The following is a 25,043-nucleotide window of genomic DNA, read 5'->3' as shown; positions in this document are numbered from 1 at the left end:
GCCACTGATTTTTTTATGTATATTTCTGCAATCTGCACATTGTACTGACTTTCATTTTAATGTTTACACCAGGGTTCCTTGTCAGCACTTTATGCTCAGATGTTTGTAAGCTAAAAATAAACTATTGTGTATGTTCAAATATACTGTTGTGATTGAAGAAGTTAAATAAAAATGTCAGTCATCAATTCATGCATCACCTCATGTCATCATAACAGAGGTCTGTCTTCCAGGAAAGAACAGTTTAAAATTAATGTAATATAGTATTGGCCATACTATATGATGTATTGCTTGTCTTTGTTTAATAATACAGAAGACAAAGACCTTAAAAAATAATCGCATATCGCATTGCAATCGCAATATTGGGGCAAAAAATCGCAATTAGATTATTTTCCATAATCGTTCAGCCCTAGAGATGGGCCTCCAAACCTTGGAGGGCCTGAGATGTCCCCAGAGAGGTGGCGTCTGATACCCAACCTGACATATAGACACAGACATACAGGCACACACAAATACAAACATCTATTCCCACCCTCATGCTCTCATATACAATTACTCAACACTCACCCAACGTGGAGACAGACATAGAGAGACACTGTACACACAATCACACTCCCCAAGCGTACTCTAAGCCCCGGGTCTAGGTACCCTTGCCCCTGGAGGGGGAAACTGCACCCAGACCCAGGTGGTGTTACCCTTTTCCCTGTGGTGGGGAGAAGCAGACCGCCCCGACTCCGCAGCAGCAGGGAGGCCCCACATTCCAGACCCCAGTCAGACGGCCAACTCCTCCTCCTAGCCCCCCCGCTCCAGCAGGCCGCAGAGAACGGGGGTGTAGGAAGACTCCAAACCTCCCTCCACCCGCTCATATGTAGTGTTGATGTATGTGTGTTCTAAGGTGCATTTAAAACCCAGGAGGGCATGGAGCTACCTGCCAGAGCAGCAGGTAAGCGTATAGCCCCTCCTGATAGCCCTCAATGTATACGTGTATTTAAAATTGAGAGGTGGGCAACGACGCCAGGGGTGAGGTGTACACCCTGATGGTAATTTGGATCCGTGTAGCATGCCCACCCCCAAGTTCCTATATGTATGTGTAATGAGAGTGTGAGTAATGTGAATGTCTAAGTTGTGGGATAAAATTGAGGCGGAGGCAGCCAGAAGGGGACAGGGGGGGGGATGCCTCCTCTGCACCCTGGTGACACACCCCTACTCAGGGTCTTGTTTGTGAGTGATAGGAGAGGGGAGCGGGAGCCTGACAGACGGATTGGTGCTGCGGCTGCAGTGATGCCGAAGCTGTACCGATCCATCTTGGTGAAGAGAGAGCTGAGTGTATTGGTGTTAGTCTTTCTCCTGTGCTTCCTTAAAGAAAGAGAAACGGTCTTTTAAAAGATTAAATTCATTTCAGCACTTGAAGTTACAGCAGGCCAGACCTCGATGTGAACCAGAGGTCTGCTTCACAAAAATGATGAGCCTGTTAGCAGGTATTACAATTTTATACCACAACAAAAACAAGCGTTATTATGACTACTTCTGGGAAACAACGTGTCCGGTTCTGCTGTCTCCCGAGTGGATCTTCTCCCCCACTCTATCGACATCTGACCTTGTCTGCATCTGCTCCTTGTTGGGTTTATCTAGGCACAAACCCTGCTGGAACACGAGACCAACTAACTGCACGACAAAACAAGGCAAGACAGAGCTCTTTGTCTTTGTGGCTCGCGAGGGAAGTCAGTCAAAGTTGAGGAAAAGATTCCTTCACCTGAACTCAACCAACTTCGACTGATTCCTTCGCTACAGCCCTTTTTATTGTCAGCAAGCAATCATTCATGAATATGCAATTACAAATACACGTGACATTCTTAAACAGGCATATCTGAACAACATCAGTGTCTGTATTCTGTGTGTGTGTGTGTGTGTGTGTGTGTGTGTGTGTGTGTGTGTGTGTGTGTGTGTGTGTGTTTCCAGCCATACTTATACATAGACATACGACCTTTCAATGAACTTAAACTGTATGCAGAAAAGCAGAAGTAAGTGTCTTACTAAACTATAAAAACAGGAACTTGCAATAGGTCATTTAAAGGTGTGAACTCTTGCACTTTTAAGAAAACAGAACATGGTGCTTTCCGAATGTATAACACAGCTCATCTCTGGACTAAGCTGCACTCTAAATAAAGAAAGCACATTTTGTCAGCACAGACACAGATAAAGGAAATGTTAGAAGGTTTAAAATAAATCCTCTGACTGTCTGGCTTTTTCTTCATAATGATAGCCATATTAGGACACATAAAGGCAATGCTTATATATCTATATATTTTAGCACAAATGACAATATAAGAAATATCAATTCCAACACTCCTTTTCCTAGAAAAAAAATAGAGAAAGAAAAACACCTTGCTCCCTAGCCTTGCTGTATTAATATTAGCTGGCAATTCGCTGCCTATTGACTCTCCTTATTATCTAAGTCCGGGACATTCTGTTCAGACTCCCTTGGCCCAGAATTTTTGCATGTTTGCAAATCCCTCTACAGCTCTTTATGTCAGTCTCAATAATTCAATTCAATCATAGCACTGAATTGATGCTTTTGACCCTCATTACACAGAGTGCCAACTAATTAATGAGCAGAATTGCAATGTGTACATAAGAATCACAATAACAACTTTATTTAATAATTTTATTCCTAAGTGTAAAAGTGAAGCTCTCAATTTCTCTCAAGCGGACGATCCATGTCCCTACCCTCACCTATGGTCACAAGCTGTGAGTTATGACCGAAAGAACGAGATTGTGGATACCAGAGGCGGAAATAAGCTACCTCCGAAGGGTTGCTGGCCTCTCAATTCCGGGAGGGGCTCAGAGTGGAGCCGCTGCTCCTTCACCTCGAAAGGAGCCAGATGATGTGGTTCGGGCATCTGACAAGGATTAGTGCAAGTCTGGGTGAGGTGTTCTGGGCATGTCTCACCAGGAGGAGGCCCCGGGGCAGATCCAGGACACGCTGGAGAGATTGTATCTCTTGGCTAGCCTGGGTACGCCTTGGTCTTACCACAGACAAGCTGGAGGAGGTGGCTGGGGAGAGGGAGGTCTGGGCTTCTCTGCTTGGGCTGCTGACCCCACGACCCGGCCCCACATAAGTGAAAAAAGATGGATGGAGGGATGGACGGACAGACGGACGGACAGATGGATGGATGATGCAGAGGGCAGCTAGATGATTCCTGACAGTGCATCACAGAATATCTTTGTGGAAGTGAAAACTCAACTCAAAGCCTTCTTCTTGAAAGATGGCTGTTTTAACTACAGGAAACTAAAAACCTTTATTTATGCTGACGACAGTAGATAAAATGAAAAAAAATATTTCTTGCACAATCTTAGAAAAATGACAGTTATGTAACTTTTTTAAAGCAGTTTGGAACCATTTTGTTCAAATGTGTGCGAGATCTGTGGCTTACGTTTTCTTTTGGTGTGACAGTGTGGACATAATGTAGTCAGTGCAATGTAGGATTATATCACTCTTATATGCATATTACTATATGCATATTTTTTGTATATAGAGGAGACAGACGTAGATTATGCAATTATTTGTAAACAGCCACAAGCTTGCCTTTTTTAACTTTGTATTCACCATGTATTTATAATATATAGCAGTTGTGCCTCTTTTCGAAATGAAATGCATATTATTGTGACATAAAAACATTTTTTGCATGTAGGCTAAAAATCCAGGCCAACTGGATAAATATGGTTTAGCTGCATCCTGACACAGATTACTATTACTGAGAAAATGAATCATAAAGCTTCATATTACCTCATTTTATTGTGTAATGGCTGATGAGACTTATTCTGTTTAATGTTGTGTGCAAATCTGTTGAATATAATACAAATTGATTTGCTCAAGAATGTTTGTATCCTGCTACATAAAAATTATTATAATTAAAGTCTTACTGCTGTAATTATGCTTGGAAAAATCTGTTTGGTCTCCTTCTTCACTCTGGATTTGTGGTGGTATTCAGAGTAGATTAAAAAAATAGTCAATTTCCTCAAAAAAAGGATGTGTAAATACAGTAAATTATTTTTAGAGATTTTTGAGAAATAGACATAACCACTGTTAATATGTGGCTTTATTACCTTATCATAGGCCAGAATTAAATATCTAAGTAGGATCCTTGTTTGAAACCATGCTGAACATATTTACTGGGTCATAAAACATCGGTAAAGCAAACAACAGAAAAGAAGCTCATGTCAAAAACTTATGGCTAAGTTATAGTTAGGTTAGTTTAGCTAGGTTATAATCAGTGTTGGGCAAGTTACTTTGAAAAAGTAATTCAATTATAGTTACTAGTTACTTCTTCAAAAAAGTAACTGAGTTACAATATTCTAAAAGTAATTAATTACTTGAAAAGTAACTATTGCGTTACTTTAAAAAAAAAAAAACGTTTAACCCTCTGGGGTCCAGGGTATAATTGGCCATTTTTAACTACTTTTGATTTTCCCTCCACATTTCACCTTTAAAAACTATTTGCTTTGCCTTGTTTGGTATCATCCTTTTCAGCACAACCAAGTTATTTGCATCCATTTCCTTTTACCTTGATTTTTTAAATAACCATTTCAAACTATTTACAGAACAATCAGCTGTTCTGCATTCAATAAGATGCCACACAAATTATTTGTGCCGCTCCAAAAAAATAATTTCTGTCCACTATAAAGGAGAACATCACAGCCTGATACCTGCAGATCTGACAGCAGCAGGTGTATCACTCCTGTTTCTACCTGGAGACAGCAGTCGCCTCATTGTTCTGACACACAACACAAAACTATCCACAACACTACACACTAACTACAGAAGACAACACATTAACTACACACTCCAAACACGCTAAATGTCACAAATCTCTCACATCTCAACTCGCTCTCTCTCTTTTTCTGCTGTCTTTCTCTCTCTCTCGCTCTCTCTCGCTCCTAAAACTTCCCCTGGTTTTTTTTTTTGGGGGGGGGTCATAAGCAGAGAGTGCTTGCTAGCGCTGTCCTTAGACAGTAAACATGATGAAACTATTGAGGAAAAACACGGCATATATATTGTTTATCATGACTCTGGTTTTACGTGGCCTATCAACACAGTTTAAAAACTGGTATATGTCACCTTGTTGCTTTGTCTTTAAGTGGTCATCTGATTGGCTTACCACGACTACTTTATTCTTCCTCAGCCAAACAGCAGCACTCATGCCATTGTTTTGCCCCCTTAGCTCCAGGTGTTGTGCTAGACAGTGATCGTGATTACCGTCCGCGGGAGCGTGCAGCTGCTTAAAGCTGTAGTGTCCAGATTACTCATGTAGTCAGCTACAGCCGTGCAACTGACATAAAATGCGGTAAGCTGAACACAGCTTCAACCGTCTGTTTGTTGAAAAGTAGTAACGGACTGCGGTTTCTTGTTAGTAACTGTAACGGCGTTGTAACGATAGGAATAGTAATTAGTTAGATTACTCGTTACTGAAAAAAGTAACGCCGTTATTCCCATCACTGGTTATAATTTAACTGTATCGTGAATTAAATTCCATGAAAATTTAAATAATTTCAGATTTTATTCTGGACATTGAAGAAAAAAAACAATCTGACATTTTAAATGAAATAAATCATCCTTTAAAAGACACACACAGCAATGTGGGAGAAAAACATCAATGCTGAATGCTACAAGTGCACAGATATGAAGTCAGCATGGTACTGCAGTGAACGCATCAGTTCACACAATATTTCAGAAATACTATTTTATTAAAATGCCTTATATTGTTTCTTGGTCTTGTAAATTTATTTTTCTTCAGTCATTTCTGAAACAAAGTCCACACTGAATGCCGGCTGTGCATCTGTGGTCGTGTGAAACTACATTAATGTAACAGCATGCCAGAGTGTAAACAGAGATATTTATCTTTTTTCCTTTTCGTTAGGCATTTAAACCAAAGACTAAAACACCCTGATACGACTCAGAGTCAGACTCAGAGAACTATACATTTTATAGTACACTTAGCATAAAGAACGAAACAATGCACGAACTGGTAATTAAAGCCCTTGAAGGAAAACTTAATCATAAACATTAAAATATTGTATTTTCAGGACAACTACATTATGTGACTGTCTGTGTGCAACTTACAGCTATAAGCACTTGATATTAAATATATGCATGCTAAAACATGACAGACAACAAAGGCAGAGTACTTAGGCACAGAAATGTTTTTATGTGTTTTCAATTGAGCTTCTTGTGGCTTACATTTAACTACAGCTACTTATTCTTTCCTTCATCATAACAATCAGCTGTTGAAACTAATTATTTTGGCAAGTAGCAACAGTGACCAACAGAAACCAACAGCGCTGTGATCGTGTTTTTGTCTGTGAATACATTCATGTGAATTTCCAAAGCTAACTGAAGGACAATCATGTGGTTAGCAGCGCTGACTAAAGTTCAGTGGTACAAGGTTTATATTAAAAGACTAAATATTCAAGTTCACAGGTCGGGGCATGTTGTGTCATGCTTTAGCCCAGCGAGTGTTGCTTCTTCAGGTTCTCCGAGCGCTTCACCCTCTCCTCTGGGGTCTTTCTGTACCAGCTCCTAAGAGAAAAAAGTCACACTGTGATGACTTTAAATACGTCAAAAGCAGGGTGTGCCTGAAGACTGCTGTTTTCATGAATATGCGATTCAGGCAATTGGTGTTTTATAAAAAGTGTTTTACAATCTGTACCAGTACAGACTCACCCCTGACGGTTAAGCTGTCCTGGGACAGAGGCATTTTGTCCTTGGCTTGGCTTCAAGACTCTAGGAAAGGAATAATGAATTTATCTAAACAATGTCTGGGGATAAAAATCTAGAAATTACATAGAGGGAAACACAAAATGAATTAAAAAGTAATAAAATCCCACAGATGTGTCTCACACCTGTTGGTAGTGGGGCTTTTTGGCTTCTGCTGCATCTTCCTAGTCTGTGCTGGAGATTCACCAACCCTAAAGAAGTACCACATACACCACTGATCACTGGATCTCAACAGCATGAACGTAAAACATGTGCTTTCATTTCTTGTCTTACTTCTTTTTCCTATCCAGAGACCTCTGTGTGGCAGCAGAAAGAGCCACTCTCTCTTTGGGGCACTTGGCTTTCTCCTGTTGGAGTGAGTATAGTTTATATTTTATATAAAAAAAAAAAACTCACAATACTGAAAAAGTCAAAGACAGTCACAAACCAATTTCTTACAATGATATATTAATCACTGCTTTTGTGAGAAGGTGCTATATTACAAACAATGCATTAATAACAACAAGATAAGCCACGAGTGTCTGGATGAACCTTTCCAGACACAGAATGCATGGCTTCATACAACTTTCTCCAGTGTTTGAACAAACTAAAGCTTAGTTTATAGGCTCTAGAAGGACAGAGGGATATTTTCAGTGACAATAACGGTCACGTTCTCTTGATTAAATCTGGATACTTGATTATTTACTTGACTGTGTTCATGTTACCATGTCTCGTAGCTTCCTCTCCACACGGAGCTCTCTGTCCTGCTGCAGTAATGCTAAGCGATCCTCCAAAGGCATTTCAAAGAAGATGTCATGGATGTCATACAGGGCTGCACGTAACTGAGGGAACAACAAACAAGGAGAAACATGAATAAAGATGGCCCTCTGCTGGCTATAGAGGTTTAGTACACAGCCATACCTGGGCTCTAACTCTCTCCTGCAGGGCGAGATCTTGTGCTGTGTAGGTGCTTCTCTTCTGTAGAGCTTCAGTTTGAAATGAACGGATGAACTCCTGCGTATCCTTAAGGCACACATATAAATATATGTATATAAATACAGAGAGAGAGAGCACAGTTAGACACAATCAGTGTCTAACTGTGCATAATCTAAAATGAAACTTTCTTACACTCATGTAACCCTTTTATTGTGTATCAAGGCATGAAATTGAACTCACCATGATGGTTTGGTGGAGGTGTTTGACTTTCTCTGTTTTAAGCAGTCTGCGTGTGAGGAAGCCGCGAGTGATAGCACCAATTCTGCAAAATGTTTTCTGCTGATCGGCTGTCAGAACCTGGGAGAATGTAAAGAAGAACATGGAGAAAATGTGAGATATTAAGATAAATGATATCAGTCTGCACCTACATACACGTTTTCTGATTTAATGGACAAAAAATAGACTCAATTACAATAAAAGGTGGCCGCAAGACTGCATACCAAGAAGACTTTTAGCTTCTATTTGGTCTTTGCTTTGAAGGCTTACAACAGTTCACAGCGTTATGGATGTAACAGAACAAAAGAAACAATGGTACTTACAATATACATCAGATTTATATAAGATTATCTAGAAACTGCAATTCATACTTTTATTGTAATTATTTATTTTTGTGGTAAAGGTGAACACTCCACATACACAGTGAAATTATATCATAGTTTTCAAGAGCACACAGCTGGTGAACACGCATTGTACATAATGTGGCTGCACATTAATCACATATTGTTTGTGCTGGTAATATTAATAGCTGTTAGGAACATTCCATGTTCATCGAAGCATGTGAGGTCAGAAACAATGTTTTATTTTGCCACAGCTCAGAACTGTTACAGACTGATAGTGATAATCAACACTTTACAGTATATATACTACATGTACTTAAAGGTTTAATGAGCTCAGCCAGTGTGCTGAAGTTTGGATTTGGCTGCAAATGCTATTCCTGTTTTGCAGTGTTTACACACCAGACTTTGCCTCGCCCGAGGTTTGTTAGCCCCCCACGTGGAACCCCACAGATAAAGAGGAGGCTGAAGACATGGAGAGGATGCACTAGAAGGGACAGGACTGGGCAAACCTGGAGAAAGAAACAGCAGATATTTTAAAGACACAGCTGAAACGAGCAGCATATCCCATCAACAAACACTAGCATTTTATTGATTTATTGATTTACTGATATTATAGAATTAGACACAGAATTTAGAAGGCAAATAACAGACAATAACAGTGATCGAAAACATTAAAAAGTAATCACTGTTGTTCTTCAGCGACTAGTCAGTGTATCTGATCTGTTTCTCTACTCCCTGACTTCAAAAGTTGATATTACCTCTAAGCTATATTTGTGCTGATGTGTGAAATGCTGTTTGTATGAAAAACAAAAGCTCTAACAAGAAAATGCACTTCCAGTTTAGTGAGGAAAACACCATCCTTATATTAGTAAAAAAAATTATGTCTCTTACTGTCTTGTATATAATTAAGGGACAGTTCTGGTTCATTTAAAAGGTCATTTCACCACCCTTTTTCTGGTAGCCTATGGTAGTAACTGTTAGGTTGAGGGACACATGACGCTGTAAACAATTCAGCCACAAACTTGGCCTGATCACTTCCAATGATGTTAACCTATAATTTTCTTCCGACCGCTGCATGTGGAAAATTGATCCAGGTCTGCTTTTCACCTACAAGTGACAAAACTAAGACATTTTCATTATTCTCATTACTGCCTAAACAACACACATCTCTCTCTCCTTTCTTAAAAACAGAAAATGAGATTGTAGTTGTTCTTGGCTGAGAAACACAAAACCGTTTCCTATTATTGTTTTTCAGCTACAATGTAAATTTTGTTTCTTTTTTTTCTTTTTTTTTCACTCACTACGATAGCTGGTGACCTGCAGAATCACCTCTCTCATAGTTGGAGACAATTACTATTACACAGCGCACACACACACAGCGACGTCAGGCACATTCACACTCACTTTTTTCATCTGCATAAATAACTCATATGGCCAATGGTATGTGCCATGGTGATCCATAAATATGATCACAAGTTTATTTAGTTATTTTTCAACCCAACAAAACAAATAAGCAAAAACATGATGCTGATGCTATGAACGCTCTACACACATGAATCTAGATGCAAGAAAACTGCTGCGCATCTGAGGTGTGAGGAAGAAACTGAACTCTCAGATAGCTGCATGCTCGAGTTATCATAGCTCTGTTTCCCTCCCTCTGATGCGTTCTCAGCCAGCTCCTGCTCTGATAATGTGTAACCTGCTCATCAGCTCAGAAGTGACCGCAACGCAACCTCACACAGTGGTTGCGTGCTTTGCTGCACACAGTGGCAAAGACTTGCACAGTGACTTTCATATTTAATTCAGCTTCTCCATCTTGTAATTTTAGCTGTTGCATACAGGGTTTAGCATATTAGTTGTTTGTATAGGTGTGCTCTATATCTCAACAATGGCTCATATTAGGATGACAGTTTTTCAAACATTTCAAGTGCCTCTATGCACTTCATCAGTTTAAATATTTTCCTAATTTACTTCATCTCATATGTCATTGTACTGAATTTGAGCTAACCTTAGCTTAATGCAGATAACTTTTAACAATTATAATCTAAACATTTTGTTTCAGCAAGGGGTGGGTGAAAGCCATTCACCAGAGCATGTCTCAACTGCTGCTGATGTGGGCTGGCCTCCTCAGCACATTCTTCAAGGCCGCCGTGCTTTCTGAAAACTTCTAACATTTCCAGCAACCAGTTTACCCTCAAAATCATATTTTTTGCGCCAATGTTCTAAATACTTTGCGCTTCCGGGAACGAATTTCACCATAAACTTCTCGTCATCCTCTGACGCATTCTTGGTTGCTTGGGAACCCATGATAACAACAACAGCTGGCGTCACAGACCACGTGTTCTGCTCCGCACCCAGTCACACAAACACAACAACAACAACAAAGAATAGGCCTATTGTCCACCACAACTGGACCCCGCGGAACTTCTCAACGCTCGACAAAGCGGCGGAGAACTTACTACAGTACCCCACAAAGCGGTGTGTACTTATCGCTCCACAATGCAGCGAAACACACCAAGTTTAGCCCCACTGAGCGGCCACGCACATCGCCCCACTGAGCGGCGAAGGCGCACGGTTATAGAGTTGTACTCTCTCAACTTACTTGGTGTTGCTTGCGTGTAGAATTAGCCTCGAATCCCGTCAATCGTCATTCATCGAGGAGAAAAAACAGACAGCTAATCCACCGGTCCGATGACGAATTCTCACGTCTCGGGACTTTACTGCAGGAACTTCTATAATTCCTGGCTGATGTCAGTCTTTCAGCGTGTCTCTTTTCCCCTCGGTGAATGTCGACTCCAGGGATCCGGCTCGAAGGACCAATAAATGATTGGTCTGTCTAGCACAGACCCACTGCTGGAACGAGACAATTCAACTACAACAGCAAAAAGCAAGACGCAAGTCACCAGCTCTGGTGACTCTGGTCAAGATGTGACCCTGTGAACGACTTCCCTAAACCTGCTGGCCTGGAAGTCCAGCAGTTCATCTAAACAAAAGGCACTTATACTAAAACAGATATACGTGTGTTTGCTATACCATACATCAGAAGGAGAAGATACGACCTCTCTCAGGACCCTAGGAGGTGGGTGATCTATACCAAAACACTCTGAAGAGGAGTGAACGCACTCCCCTCTTCACACTACACAGAGTTGTTACAGACCTCCTAGGATGAGACATTCTTTCAATCTACAAATGATTATATATTTCTAAGCATATATAAATATATATTTCTAAGCATAAATGACAATCCAACAATATAAACCTAACAGTAACTCTCCATTCAAATCATTTTAAGATCTGAAGAATAGTCTGAAATTTCTGGTGTACCATGGATCAAAACATTTTATGTATATTAATTTCTCCGATATATACAATTCTCTCCACAATTTTAAAGGAAAACAATGTAAAGAAAAATTATAAAAGGTATTCAGAAAAATATATGAATATGAAATATGAAAGTCTTCCATATCAACCGTTTTGTTGGAGTTTAACATCAGATAGCTCTGTTCCAGTTCCACTGAAAATGTAATGGTTAAATGTCAACAAAAGAATAAAATAAAAGTATTCAGTATTACATTTGGGGCTTCCAAGAAGAGCAGCAGAAAAAGAAAGTTATAAAAGGAACAATACATAAAAATTTCTCTCGAGTAAATGAACCATGACATTCATGTGTCTTTTGTAAACACTTTTTACAATCCTGAGCACAGAAGTTTATTAAAACGATACCTATACTGTGTCCAGGTGACCGTTCTGATGGTGTGTGGACAGGACTTAGTCCCGGGCACGAGGGGCTCATGATAGGATGGCAGTCATTCACAGACCTACGATTCCAGCCACAAGCATCTGCACTTAGAGGGCGCACAGACCCCTGCTCCTTCAGCCTTCTCTCTGTCTCCTCAAGCTCCTAAACACACCGCACACAACATTATTTGTATTTCACTAATGCTCTGCTCATAGTCTTTTTAAAAAGGCATATAAAACTCAGATGTACAAACACACACACACACACAAAAAGAAAGCAAAATAAAATAAAGAAAATAAAGTTTGGCATTGTAGTTAAACATATTAGGTTTTGGTGTAGCTTTTCATGGTCATTTTTAAAAAAGAACACTTTTTTTCTGATCTACTTCTATATAAAATGGTGACTGTTGTATTCCATGTGCTGACCAGGTGGAGGCGCTGTTGCTCTTTCTCCTGCTCAGCGAGGAGTAGAGACATCTGCAAAGCATGCTCCTTCTCAAGACGTCTTTGCATGTCCTCCAGAGCCTGCGCTCGCCACTGGGTCTCATCTGTTGATAAGCACAGATGCATACCAATAAATCATTTATCTTTTACCATGTCACAGTTTACTCACTTAACATAAAATATATAAATGTGGGAATCAGAAATCTCAGTGGGAGTTACACAGTTGTAAACATAAAAAAAATAAATAGCTTACATCAAAGGCACTCACCTGTCTTGCGGGCCTGTGCTTCAGCTGCATTTCTGAGGACAGTCGGTGTTTTCCTGCCATTGTTTGGCCCCGGAGATTCGTCTGCAGGAGTCACACAGGGCCTCAGCAAAGGCAGTGAAGGATTTTCTACATCATACGACTGGTTTAAAGGGGCTGCAGGTGTGCGCCGACTGGGAGCAAACAGTGTAACTCCTGCCATGAAGCGAGGGAGGCGTTCCTGGCTGCGGTCTATGCGCTCCGCTCCAGAATGGTAGGTATGCAGCTGGCTGTCCATAGTGTGGCAGCGCCGGCGAAAACCTGCAGACAGGTGATCACCCATTGAGCTGGGCACTGAGGCACTGACAGGGTTACAGTTCTCCTTCACTGGACTGGTTCCACAGTGGCTGGATCGACGAATGCCACTCAGGCTGACGCCCTCTATTCCCACTGAGCTCCAGTGAGATGGAGACGTTGAAGCATCTCCCCAGTCTGCCACACCAATGGCTTCCTCTGACCGTCCTGGGCTTCGAGCGATAAGGTCTGCTGGGCCGATAGGAAATGAAAAATGGATGTTGCCTGTGGAAACTGGGCGTGGTTTGCGTCTCTGTGGACGAGGACTTATGCCGGTCTCTGGATTGGGGAGACAAGAAAATGGTTCAGGTAGACTAGGTGAGAGGCAGATGGACTTTTGAGGACTAGAGTCACGCAGTACTTGATGCTGGATTTGAGGCGGGCCGACAGGGCTGTGGTGCAGACTGAATCCAAACTGAATGCCTGTGTCCGTCACAGGGCTGCAGCTCTTCTCTTCACTGACAGAGTCAGTCTCAGGTGGGGGAGACTGGGTCATTGCGCGGACAGCTTTTGATCCCTGCTGACTCTGCTCTTTCTTCACATACTCCCTTGATCTCTTAAGAAGGCTGTCCAAACTAATGTCCTCTTCCTCATCCTCTTCCTCCTCCTCACTCTTCTCTTGGGCATCCACCTTCACTTCCTCCACTGCCTTGTAATCATTAAGCACAGGAATCTCAGAGCATGGAGCAGCACAGTGACTATTTGTCTGAACCCCAAATCCAGCATCTTTGGGGAGCCCAGGCGAGTCAGTGACCAGAGTGTAGCCGTTGACTGTTGCAGATTTAGAAACTGGCAACTTGTCAACCTCTTCATCTGGCACTTTAAGCACCTGTGAAACATAAAAAGCAGTATTTCACCAAAGAATTTCATTAAAACGCATGTAACATCAGCATACAGGCAAATCAAGTGATAATTATGGTCTGTAAATAATTAGCTTATTTGTTGATGTTAATTTTTTAATGAAAATGTGATTACATGCTTGAGCTTTGGTTGTTTCATTGTGAATGATAACAGACAAAATCTTCAGATCACATTTGTTCAAAGACTGGGAATTACAAAAGTAGAGCAAATCTGACACTGAGTAAATGAACAATACCGCTTTGAATATTGAGCTGTTATGAAAACACGTCATCAAGTAAAAAATAGCACGGCACACTGGGGAAAATGTTAGGCCAGATAACCTGTATTCAACTCTGAGTATGTCACCAGAGACACAGGACAGACTGTAATTCACTTTCTGTGCTCCATTATGGGACTGGCACACAAACCTATTTAATATATACTATAGGTCAAAAGCCCCAAAACTATTTTACATTCAGTAAAAGCAGGACGCGATGTCAGCATAATAATATTAGCACGAGAGTCCAGCACTTTTTCAGAGTGCCTACATAACATTATACAACCCCAATTCCATGAAAGTTGGAATGATAGGTAAAAGGTAAATAAAACAGAATGCAATGATTTTCATATATGTCATTGCCAACAGAACATGGAAAACATATCAAATATGTAAACAGATATTTTACTATTTAATCAAAAATATTAGCTAAATTTGATAGCAGCACCACACCTAAAAAAAAGGTGGGACATGGGACCAAAGGCTGGAAAAGTGAGTGGTGCTAAACAGAAGGAGGAAAGAAGGAGAAACAGTTTACAACTAATTAGGTTAACTGGTCAGTAACAACTAATAACATTAAAAGGTTTAGAGGAAGGTTTCCAGAAAAGCAGGTTAAAGTTCTTATATGCAAAGAAGAAGCTTTATATGTACATGGTCATTTAAAATAGACTGAGGCAAAGTGGAAAACAATTCTGTGGTCAGACATATTGAAATTCTTCTTGGAAAACAAGGACACCACACCTGGACTAAAGAGGCAAGAGACCATCTGGCTTGTTATCGGCACTCAGTTCAAAAGCCTGTATCTCTGATGGTGTATGCAGTTCTTACAGCAACACACACTCCTATCTGTGTATTTTGGGGGAAGGTCTTGCACATTTCTTGCATATTTTAGCAAGACAATATGCATGCTGCGTATAATACAACATTACAGAGTGGTAAACATGGCCCTCTCACAGTTTTTGAGACTTGTTACTGCCATCAAAATCTAAATAATTTCCTTTTTTTGCTTAAAATGGTAGACCTTCATTTACATTTGACAAAGTGTGGAACTGGGTTTGTACTCACAAAGCATGTTTTGATCTTATTCTAAGTAGGCCTCTCACCCTATCAGATGACACCCAGACCTGTGACCATAGTGTGCAACTGACCTGAGCCTGATCCAGTATGCCCTGAATCCTGGCCAAAAGCTTGTTCCTCTGCTGGTTCTGTCTGTCCACTTCCAGTTGGACCGCCCTCTGTCTGTAGCCACACATCTCGCTCCGCTGCTCTGCATTCAGCTGGAAAATGAAAATACATTCAGTTGCGGCTTGTGTTGTTTGTTTTTCAGCATTTAATTTTCAAAAATACGCATGTTTATTCAGCTAAAAGAGGCACAGGTTTTCACTTTGTACCTAAAAATGTTATTACAGATGAGAAATATACTGGAAGAATTCAGCCTTCTTCCAGTATATTTTGTGTATCTTCTTCTGGATGGAAGAGAGACTGATGCTGGACTCTTTCTGCAAACTTATTTAGTCAGCAATCACAAGCAAATGGATTTTTCTAACAAACATCAAACAGCCCTGATGTTCCACGTTCGCACTGTTTCCCTTTGCCAGCTGCTGACCTAACAGGCTGTTCCCACAGCAGAGGCTTTGGCTTGTCTTAGCAGTAAATGAAATGGATGCACGAGCAAGTTTACCTAAATGGAATGCATTTTACAGTTTTATGGCAAGCCAAAAAGTCTCTTGTGAGAAGCTCTGTTGTCATAAAGCAGTTCATATATTCATTCATCAGATTTGCTCACAAACAGATGTTTCATTCAGTTTAAACTGTGAACTCTCACATGCATCTACATCTTGTGTAATCCATTTAGCATGGGCTTCCAAGCCTGTCTATCTCTTCCTTACCAGAGGTGAAAGCGCAGCTTTTCCATAGAAGTGGATGACAGAGCGAGCCTTCAGGGAACATGATGGCTCGCATGTAGTCTTCTTGAATTTCCCCTCCTCCTGCAATAATGCCAGACTCCGCAGAAAGAACTCCTCATAGCTTTCCATCTCTGGACACCCGCACATCCACACTCTGAGTAGGACACACACACCATGTAGCCTTGTGGCCCAGCTGTTAAATTAAATGGAGAGCGAGAGATTAAAAGGGAGGGTCCGTGTGAGGCTGCACTACACTGGGGTTTGACTGACGAGACGAAACCATGTGGGTAAATGTGACAAATCACCTACAACAATAGCCAGTCTGTCTGTCCTCGGTGATTTTATCACACTCATCACATTCCTGCCATTCCTTTGCTTTCTGTCATACTTTGCTGGTGCCTGTCTTCCGTTTCCATGTTTTGTGGAAATGCAAAAGGGACTCGTGTGTCTGATCAATACCGTTTCTATTTCTGAAATGTCTGTCAGCAAATGACAGCAGTCTGCAGACTACTCACAGACAGGTGGGGCGTTTGCGTAAGCAGATAGCTCCTGTGTGGATTCAATTAAAACAATGTGCCTTTGCAATAAGCGTGAGTGTCACTGGCTCTGTGCAGCATATCTAATCTATCGGACAGGTTTGAATTCAACCAGCAGGTCCTAATGATGCTGCTGCTGCTGGTCTTCAGCCGCCTAATTACAGTAGCCAATCCACGCTTGATCTTCCATCCGGCAGAGCAGAGGTGGGGATCGTTTTCTTTGTGTATCTAGTATTACAGAGAAAGCTTAATTTCGGCAGCTTTTATGTTAATATTTAAGCATTATCCAGTTTTGCTGTCTTTGGAAGCTAAAAAAGACGTCTTAGTGCAGATACCCCCTGCAGAATGACAGCGGATACCCGGCGCTTATTCTTACCCTACTCAGTGGAGAAACACTAATATCGCCCTCCTGTCTTCCAGCGGGGACTGTCAGACACGGACAGATGTCTCAGGGAAACACAAATTGGCGGCTTTATCGGTGAGCCTCACGTTTCTCTCCTCAATCTCGGTTCGATCATCTTCATCACCATGCTCAACTCTTCCGGGCTCCAACAGCGCCTCCTAGCAACAGCACGCGGGCCACGTTCCAATCTGATCCCCCGAGTAAGTCAAAGGCTCTCGTTCCAATAAGCTCAATGCGACCTGCCCCCTCTTCCCTTCATTTCTCAATGAATGCAATAGAATTAGGCTATAGCCTAGTAGTGCTATTTTATCACACGCTCTTTGTTTTACTATGTTGTTATCTGCTCATAGCCTCGAGTTAACAGTGCTCAAGAGGATAACGAGTTCTTGGCAAATGAGTCTACATAAATATCATTAATATGATCTGCTTGCAGCTATTCTCTACTGTTAAACAAATCTCAATTTAGATTTTTATATATGTATATAATTTATTTATTTATTTATTGTTATGAGTGATTAGACAAATTATTTAATGTGCCAAGTATTAAAAAACAGGATGATCTTGGGGAAAAATAATGTAATTTATGTACCACTCTCCTTACTGTACATTGTGCAGTGTGTTTTCTAGTCTTAAACTTTATGAATGAATTTATGTGGTTTAAGTCCTATTTTAATCACCCTCTTCTGCAAGACAAGCACTAAATATGAAGTGACAAAACAGGTGCGCCTTCTAGTAATGTGTACAACAAATTTACCATATTTTACATCCAATTATGTGCATATAAAAGGGGTGGGAGCCAAGAAGATGATCTGTTGTGTGTATTACACAAAATACACTGTCCTCCGAACCACATAAAATAAAATATTTTTATGGATTTTACATATGCATTAAAACTGTAAGACTGCATAGTTCAGTGCATAGGTTGTCACAGCTAAAGGTGAACAGCAAAATAGTCAGATGTGTATACTAATGAATGCAGGACTAATTTATCTGATGGTTTTAGGTGGTAAAACAAAACATAATAATGAGTTTTTCATTTGGTATAATGCTAGTATTCTTTCTTCACCACGAAAGCAAAGGAAATTATTTTTGATTTTAGGGCTAGCAGGAAGGCACATCAACAGGTGGCAGTCAGCGGTGACTGTACAGAGGATGTAAAGGAGTACAAGTACTTAGGGACAGTGACAGAAGAAAAACTGTGACAGGATTACAGAGAAATAGATTACAATGATTATACTTCAAGAGGAGTTTGAGACAGACATATACTGGTTCTTTTTTATTGATCTTTTGCAGAGAGCATTCTAACTTCTTGCTTTATTGCATGGTATTTTTCACTATCTGTAATTAACAAGAACAAACTGAGTAGGATTACAAACATGGACAGAAAGATTGGCGATCAGCAACAAAAAAGTACGATGCAACTTTGGGAGTCCTGAGTGGTGGATAAGTGGTGACACATCCTTAGCAATGTGTCACACCTTCTTAGTCGTGAAGACACCTTGCTAACATCATGATAGAAGTACAGGGTGCCACTTTTGTAGATATCGTGTGTCCAGGTTCTGGTTCTTATATAGCGCTTGTTTACTCTATCTGAGCACTCAAAGCACTTTATACAGCTTGTACATTCACACCCATTTGCACAAGCACTTTTTTTCTATGCTGTTTCTAAGTGCTTTATATCAAACATTCACACCTCCAGTGGATGCATCAGAGAGCGACATGGGGTTAATATCTTGCCCAAGGATATTTGGCATGGAGCAGACTGGGATCGAACCACCAACCTTCCGGTTAGTAGGTTACCTGAGCCACCTGAGTTATAGCCACCCCAAGGTAACTCTGCTGAACACATCCAGCTGATATAACATGGGTGTGATTTGCACAGAGTTGTGCTTTGTTTTTACTATTACAGCACTTTCTTGTCGTTAATGTCTTTATTGTTGTGGTTGTATTTGCCTGGCCTGGGTTTTTAGTGTCCAAAAGAAAAACTACTTTTCTGAAGAAGATATTGAGTCTGCACACTTGTGAGGAAATTGCTTACAGTGCAATAATACATCCTTATGTCTTCCTTTGTGTCCCACTTATATTTTTTTATTTTTTGGAGTTTTGCTTTTTTCTATGAATTTTCTGAAAGAAGTGCATTAGAAATTGTTGTTGGTTTTATGGTTAGTAATATCCAATGGGTCTGTAGACCTTGGTCTAAAATAAGAGGCTGTATGAGGCAAAGGTCAACACCGCATAAGGTATAATTTAAGGACTAGAATAATGGTTTATGGGTTTTTTTCAGTGATTTATTTATTTTAGTGATGTCCTGAATTTACAGTAGTAAACAGTAAATGATGCTGCAGTTCTCAGAGATCATCTCCTGTGTGCACAGGGGAACCTGAATGCATGGGTTGAGCAAAGCGAACGTTTTCCTTGTTGTCCCGAAGTAAAGAATCATTGTCACTTTCAGTAAAAGTGCCTTTAGAATCCTGCCACAAAAGCAAAATGTTAAGAGTAAATTTGTGTAGTTGAAAAACATGAAGTTCACGTTTCACAACTGGCTACTCGCTCATTGGCAGCTTACCTCAAAAGTCTGGCGTTTGACCCCCACACATGAGTTGGACTGCTCATAACACAGAGCTATATCCAGATTCTTCGGCTCTTTGTTCACCAGAACTTCATAGAACTGGTCACGGTGAGACTCTGGATGGCAAATCCAGAATAAGCTTTTGAATACAAGATAAATTACTTGACATGTCTGATTTTACCTTACCTAACAAGAGTCTGCAGGCTGATGTCAGTTTATCCTTAGAGACATGGTGATTGTGAGGTAGAGGCTTCTCACACAACGCCCCACTGATGAGGTTTTTAACCACCGTCTTTCTGCTCTTAAATGGGGCTTCCTTGATGGATTTCTCAAACTCTGTAAGGTATTTATAGACTGTGACTTGCTTTCCCCTTTGCTTTTGTCTTTTTTTTTTTTGTTATTTTTATTCTTTGCTGTCCCATTTGTTCAAAATGTGCTACTGGGTTGTCAGTAACCATTAAAACAGCTCTAAGTCAAAATTAATTATTTTCCAACATACCTTGTGCCACTATTAAACAAGTCTCACAGTAGGTGTCTGTTAAAAATAGAACAGTTAACAGAGGCACTCTCCAGCAGAAACCGAACTATATATTATCTGATGACTGAGGAAACCAAGGTGACTGTAGTGTTTACTTACAGTGATCTATCTCTTCAGGCTGCACAGGAAGAAGGAGGCACACAAACAGCACAAAAATAGCAATTTTCATGGTGACTGTACACCAAACATGTAAACTGTGAACACTGTAGCAGCTATCTGCACACTACAAAACAGACAAAAACAAGTCAACTGCACCCAGGCTCAGCTGTCTTCCCTTTCATAAAATGTTGTCATGTGATCTTAGGGACAATGGGATCACATCACCACCATTCCACAAGTGACAGGTGTCTTGTTTTTCAGGTTTTCATTTTCTAAAAATAATGCCCAGAGTCTGAGTTCTGCTCTGGATAGGGGTCTGTGGGTCTGTAAAGAACACAGTTTAGCATAGGCTTGATAAATGCATGCATCATTAAATGACAAAAGATGAATTAAGAGGTACAGTACTTTTAATAATGGGTGTGGGTTGGGTGCATTTGTTCATTGTTCATTTGCCATTCATGTTTTTATGATTTTTTTTTTTACAACAACATAAAACAGTAAATTAAATTCTATTAAAAAATGAGTTTCAACACTGATAGAAAATGTAAATTTTAAGTCTTTTCATACAGAGACAAGATTAGAAATGAACATATCAAAGGGATGGCTCAGGTAGAACAGACAGTTAGGCTGGGTTGGACATGTGCAGAGATGGAATGGTGGATAAAAGATAAGTCTGTATTTGTCCCATGGTTGGGAAATTCACATTATCATAGCAGCAAAATGAATACAGCAGGAATGAAAAATAACCTATATCAATAATACTATACAACAATGGTGAAAAATGTACACTATACAAGGTATATATATGTATATGATGCAAAAGTTTGCTATTTTCAAATGCCTAATAGCAGCAAAATGGAATATTGCATAGTGCAGTGGTTGAATGTTAATAGTAAGACAGAGAGTAGAGCACTGCACAGTCTGATTAAAAAACTACTGCACACTGAGATATATCAGCTATATCAGCAGCTATATCCGCGGCGCCATGGCGCCGCGGATGGCAGCCTCGGTACTGCGCTCTCTCGCACTTTTCTTGTTTTTGTTTATTTTCTGCGCTTTTGGTCACTCAGACCACATCACTTTCTCCAGAGATGAACTGCTAAACATCAGGCAGTCGTCTCACTATAGTTCTTATCCATTTTTCACAAACCCGGAAAGTTTTTTGGAGATTTTAGTTGGAGGCGCAGCAGCTCTCTGTGGCTCCTGGAGGAGACGCAGACGGGGGACCCGCGCTGGTGCACTGGTGAAACTACGTCGGCGAGGATTCCGCACGGCACTCCCCTCCATTCACCTCGCGAATCTCCGCTCTCTTCCAAACAAAGTCGACGAATTACTGCTCTTAAACCGGACTAACAAGGACTTTGCACGCTCTGCTGCCCTCTGCTTCACTGAAACCTGGCTCAGTGAGCGTGTCCCAGACGCTGTCTTAAATCTGCCGGGCTTCCAACTTCACCGGGCGGACCGCGAAACGGAGCTCTCAGGGAAAACAAAGGGTGGTGGAGTCTGCTTCTACATTAATGAAGGTTGGTGTACTGATGTCACAGTGTTACAGAAACACTGCAGCCCACACTTGGAAAGTCTTTTCATCAATTGTAAACCGTTTTATTCACCGCGGGAGTTTTCTTCCTTCATGCTGGTCGGAGTTTACATCCCTCCTCAGGCCAACGCGAACAACGCACTGTGCGAGCTGGCTGACCAGATCACCACCCTGGAGAGGAAATTCCCGGACTCCTTTACAATTATCCTTGGGGATTTTAACAGAGCAAACCTCAACCACGAACTCCCTAAATACAGACAGCATATAGACTGCCCCACCAGGGACAACATCATACTGGATCACTGCTACACCACTCTAAAAGATGCCTATCGCTCTCTGCCCCGGGCAGCTTTGGGACATTCTGATCACTGCATGGTCCATCTTATTCCAGTTTATAGGCAAAAACTCAAACGTGCCAAACCTGTAGTCAAAACTGTGAAGAAGTGGACTAACGCAGCAAAGCAGGAACTACAGGACTGTTTTGACTGCACTGATTGGACTGTTTTTGAAGCTGCATCTGATAACCTGGATGAGCTCACGGACACTGTGACATCATACATCAGTTTTTGTGAAGACGTGTGTGTGCCAACAAAGACCTTTTGCACATACAACAACAATAAACCATGGTTCACTCCTAAACTCCAAAATCTTCGTAAGGCCAAGGAGGACGCCTACAGAAGTGGTGACAGGGCCCTGTACAAGCAGGCCAGGAACACACTGACCAAGGAGATCAAAGCAGCTAAAAGGGTCTACTCTCAGAAGCTGGAAGAACGGCTCTCAGCCAACGACCCTGCGTCAGTGTGGAGGGGCCTGCAGGAAATCACCAGCTACAGACGCCCCCCACCCACTGTTGAAGCAAACAAAGACCTGGCCAACGAGCTAAATACATTCTACTGCAGGTTTGAGACGGACAGACTCCCACGCCTCATCCTCCCCTCCCCAGAGACACTGCTTCAGACAATGACCCCCAACACACCTTCCACTTCTCCCCCCTTCACCCTCCCCCTCCCCAATCCAGTCTCAACGACAACCCCCACCCTCCCCAATCCAGACCCAACGACCACCACCACCCTTCCCATTTCAGACTCAACGACCGCCACCACCCTCTCCAATCCAGACTCAACGACCTCCATCACACCTCCCACCCCCCTTTCCTCCTCCCTGGAACTCAGAATACACACTGAGGATGTGAGCCGACTATTTCAGAAACAGAAGCCCAGGAAAGCCCCCGGACCAGACGGTGTTTCACCCTCCTGCCTCAAGACCTGTGCTGAACAGCTGGCTCCCATCTTCACTCACATCTTCAACAGATCCCTGGAGCTGTGTGAAGTTCCATCCTGCTTCAAACGCTCCACCATCATCCCTGTTCCCAAGAAACCTACCATCACAGGACTGAATGACTACAGACCTGTCGCCTTGACGTCTGTGGTCATGAAATCCTTCGAACGACTGGTGTTAGCCCATCTGAAGGACATTACAGGCCACCAGCTGGACCCTCTGCAGTTTGCATACCGGGCAAACAGGTCGGTGGATGATGCAGTGAATATGGGGCTGCATTACATCCTGCAACACCTCGACCGCCCGGGAACTTATGCCAGGATCCTGTTTGTGGACTTTAGTTCGGCTTTTAACACCATCGTGCCTGAACTTCTCTCTTCCAAACTCTCCCAGCTCAGCGTGTCTCCAGCTACCTGTCAGTGGATCACCAGCTTCCTGACAGACAGAAAGCAACAAGTGAGGCTGGGGGAGATCACCTCTGAAACTCGGTCCCTCAGTACTGGTGCCCCTCAAGGATGTGTCCTCTCACCACTACTGTTCTCCCTCTACACTAATGACTGCACCTCCAAGAACTCGGCTGTTAAACTCCTAAAGTTTGCAGATGACACCACCGTCATTGGCCTCATTCAGGATGGTGATGAGTCTGCATACCGGCAGGAAGTTGAGCGGCTGGTACTCTGGTGCAGTCAGCACAATCTGGAGCTGAACACTCTTAAAACTGTAGAGATGACAGTGGACTTCAGGAGACACCCCCCAACTCTGCCCCCCCTCATCATATCAGACAGCCCTGTGTCGACTGTGGAGATCTTCAAGTTCCTGGGTACCACCATCTCCCAGGACCTGAAGTGGGAGACCAACATCAACTCCATCCTCAAAAAGACCCAGCAGAGGATGTACTTCCTGAGACAACTGGGGAAGTACAGTCTTCCACAGGAGCTGCTGATCCAGTTCTACACTGCAGTCATTGAGTCTGTCCTGTGCTCCTCCATCACAGTCTGGTATGGTGCAGCCACTAAACAGGACAGGAGCAGACTGCAGCGGACTGTACGGGCAGCAGAAAGGATCATCGGTGCCCCCCTGCCCTCCATCCAGGATCTGTACCTCTCAAGAACCAGGAAACGGGCAGGGAAAATCGTCACAGACCCCTCACACCCTGGACACAGACTTTTTGACCTGCTGCCCTCTGGCAGACGGTACAGAAGCCTGCAAACCAAGACCACCCGACACAGGAACACTTTCTTTCCCCTCGCCATCTCCCTCCTAAACAGTTGACCTGTCACACTGCTTCCCACTGCCAGACTGCAACTGCACCTTATGTACATTCTGTAGTATTCATTCCACCTCATTTCATTTCTGTATTTTATGTACATAAGTTTAGTTATTTATAGTTGGTTCACACAGCTTTGTGTATGTATGTGTATGCATGCGTAATGTACATATAGGTGTGTGTGTGTGTGTGTGTGTGTGTGTGTGTGTGTGTGTGTGTGTGTGTGTGTGTGTGTGTGTTTTTACATTGCTGTGCTTGAGAGCCACCATCTACCGGAACCAAATTCCTTGTATTTGTCTGCACATATACTTGGCCAATAAACACGATTCTGATTCTGATTCTGATATCAGATATCAGTATATATCAGATCTGATATATCTGACATATTCAGGACAAATGATGTTGAATATGGTGCTGCTAGGCAGGAGGAAACGAGAAAGCCACAGAAAACCTCAGAAAAATTTAAAAATAATGCTTCTTTTTACCACATACAACATTAATGGAAAAGAATTTGTCCAATTTTTTAAAAGTTATATGTTGTACTTTTTAGGTAAAAGTTGCAAACTGTGTCACTAACAGTTCACCTTGAAAAGGTTAGTATTAACCACCGATTTAGTTAATAAGTTACTCAGTAAGTTGCTTGACAAGCTAATTCCTGCAAACTAAACAGGGCAAATCTTTGCTACTATGTGACAGCTTTAACTTTCT

General features: G+C 41.8%; 1 protein-coding gene across 1 annotated transcript; it reads right to left on the bottom strand.

Moving 5' to 3' along the window:
• Positions 1–5,567: 5,567 nt before the first annotated feature.
• LOC134625416 (centriolar coiled-coil protein of 110 kDa-like) lies at positions 5,568–17,180 on the bottom strand. The gene is made up of 14 exons (XM_063470638.1): positions 17,021–17,180; positions 16,091–16,301; positions 15,350–15,478; positions 12,755–13,913; positions 12,469–12,590; positions 12,028–12,205; positions 8,704–8,813; positions 7,928–8,044; positions 7,673–7,774; positions 7,477–7,593; positions 7,046–7,119; positions 6,898–6,963; positions 6,719–6,778; positions 5,568–6,574 (listed from the first exon to the last, which is right to left on the bottom strand). Exons 2-14 carry the CDS (start codon positions 16,253–16,255, stop codon positions 6,499–6,501), a joined length of 2,475 nt encoding a protein of 824 aa, XP_063326708.1. The 5' UTR covers positions 16,256–16,301; positions 17,021–17,180; the 3' UTR covers positions 5,568–6,498.
• Between the last annotated feature and the right edge of the window lie 7,863 nt (positions 17,181–25,043).

Source organism: Pelmatolapia mariae, linkage group LG4 (genome assembly GCF_036321145.2).
Source record: "Pelmatolapia mariae isolate MD_Pm_ZW linkage group LG4, Pm_UMD_F_2, whole genome shotgun sequence".
In the NCBI taxonomy this organism is placed as follows: domain Eukaryota; kingdom Metazoa; phylum Chordata; class Actinopteri; order Cichliformes; family Cichlidae; genus Pelmatolapia; species Pelmatolapia mariae.
Note: the sequence above shows the minus strand (reverse complement) of the source record. Positions and strands in the feature narration are given on the sequence as shown.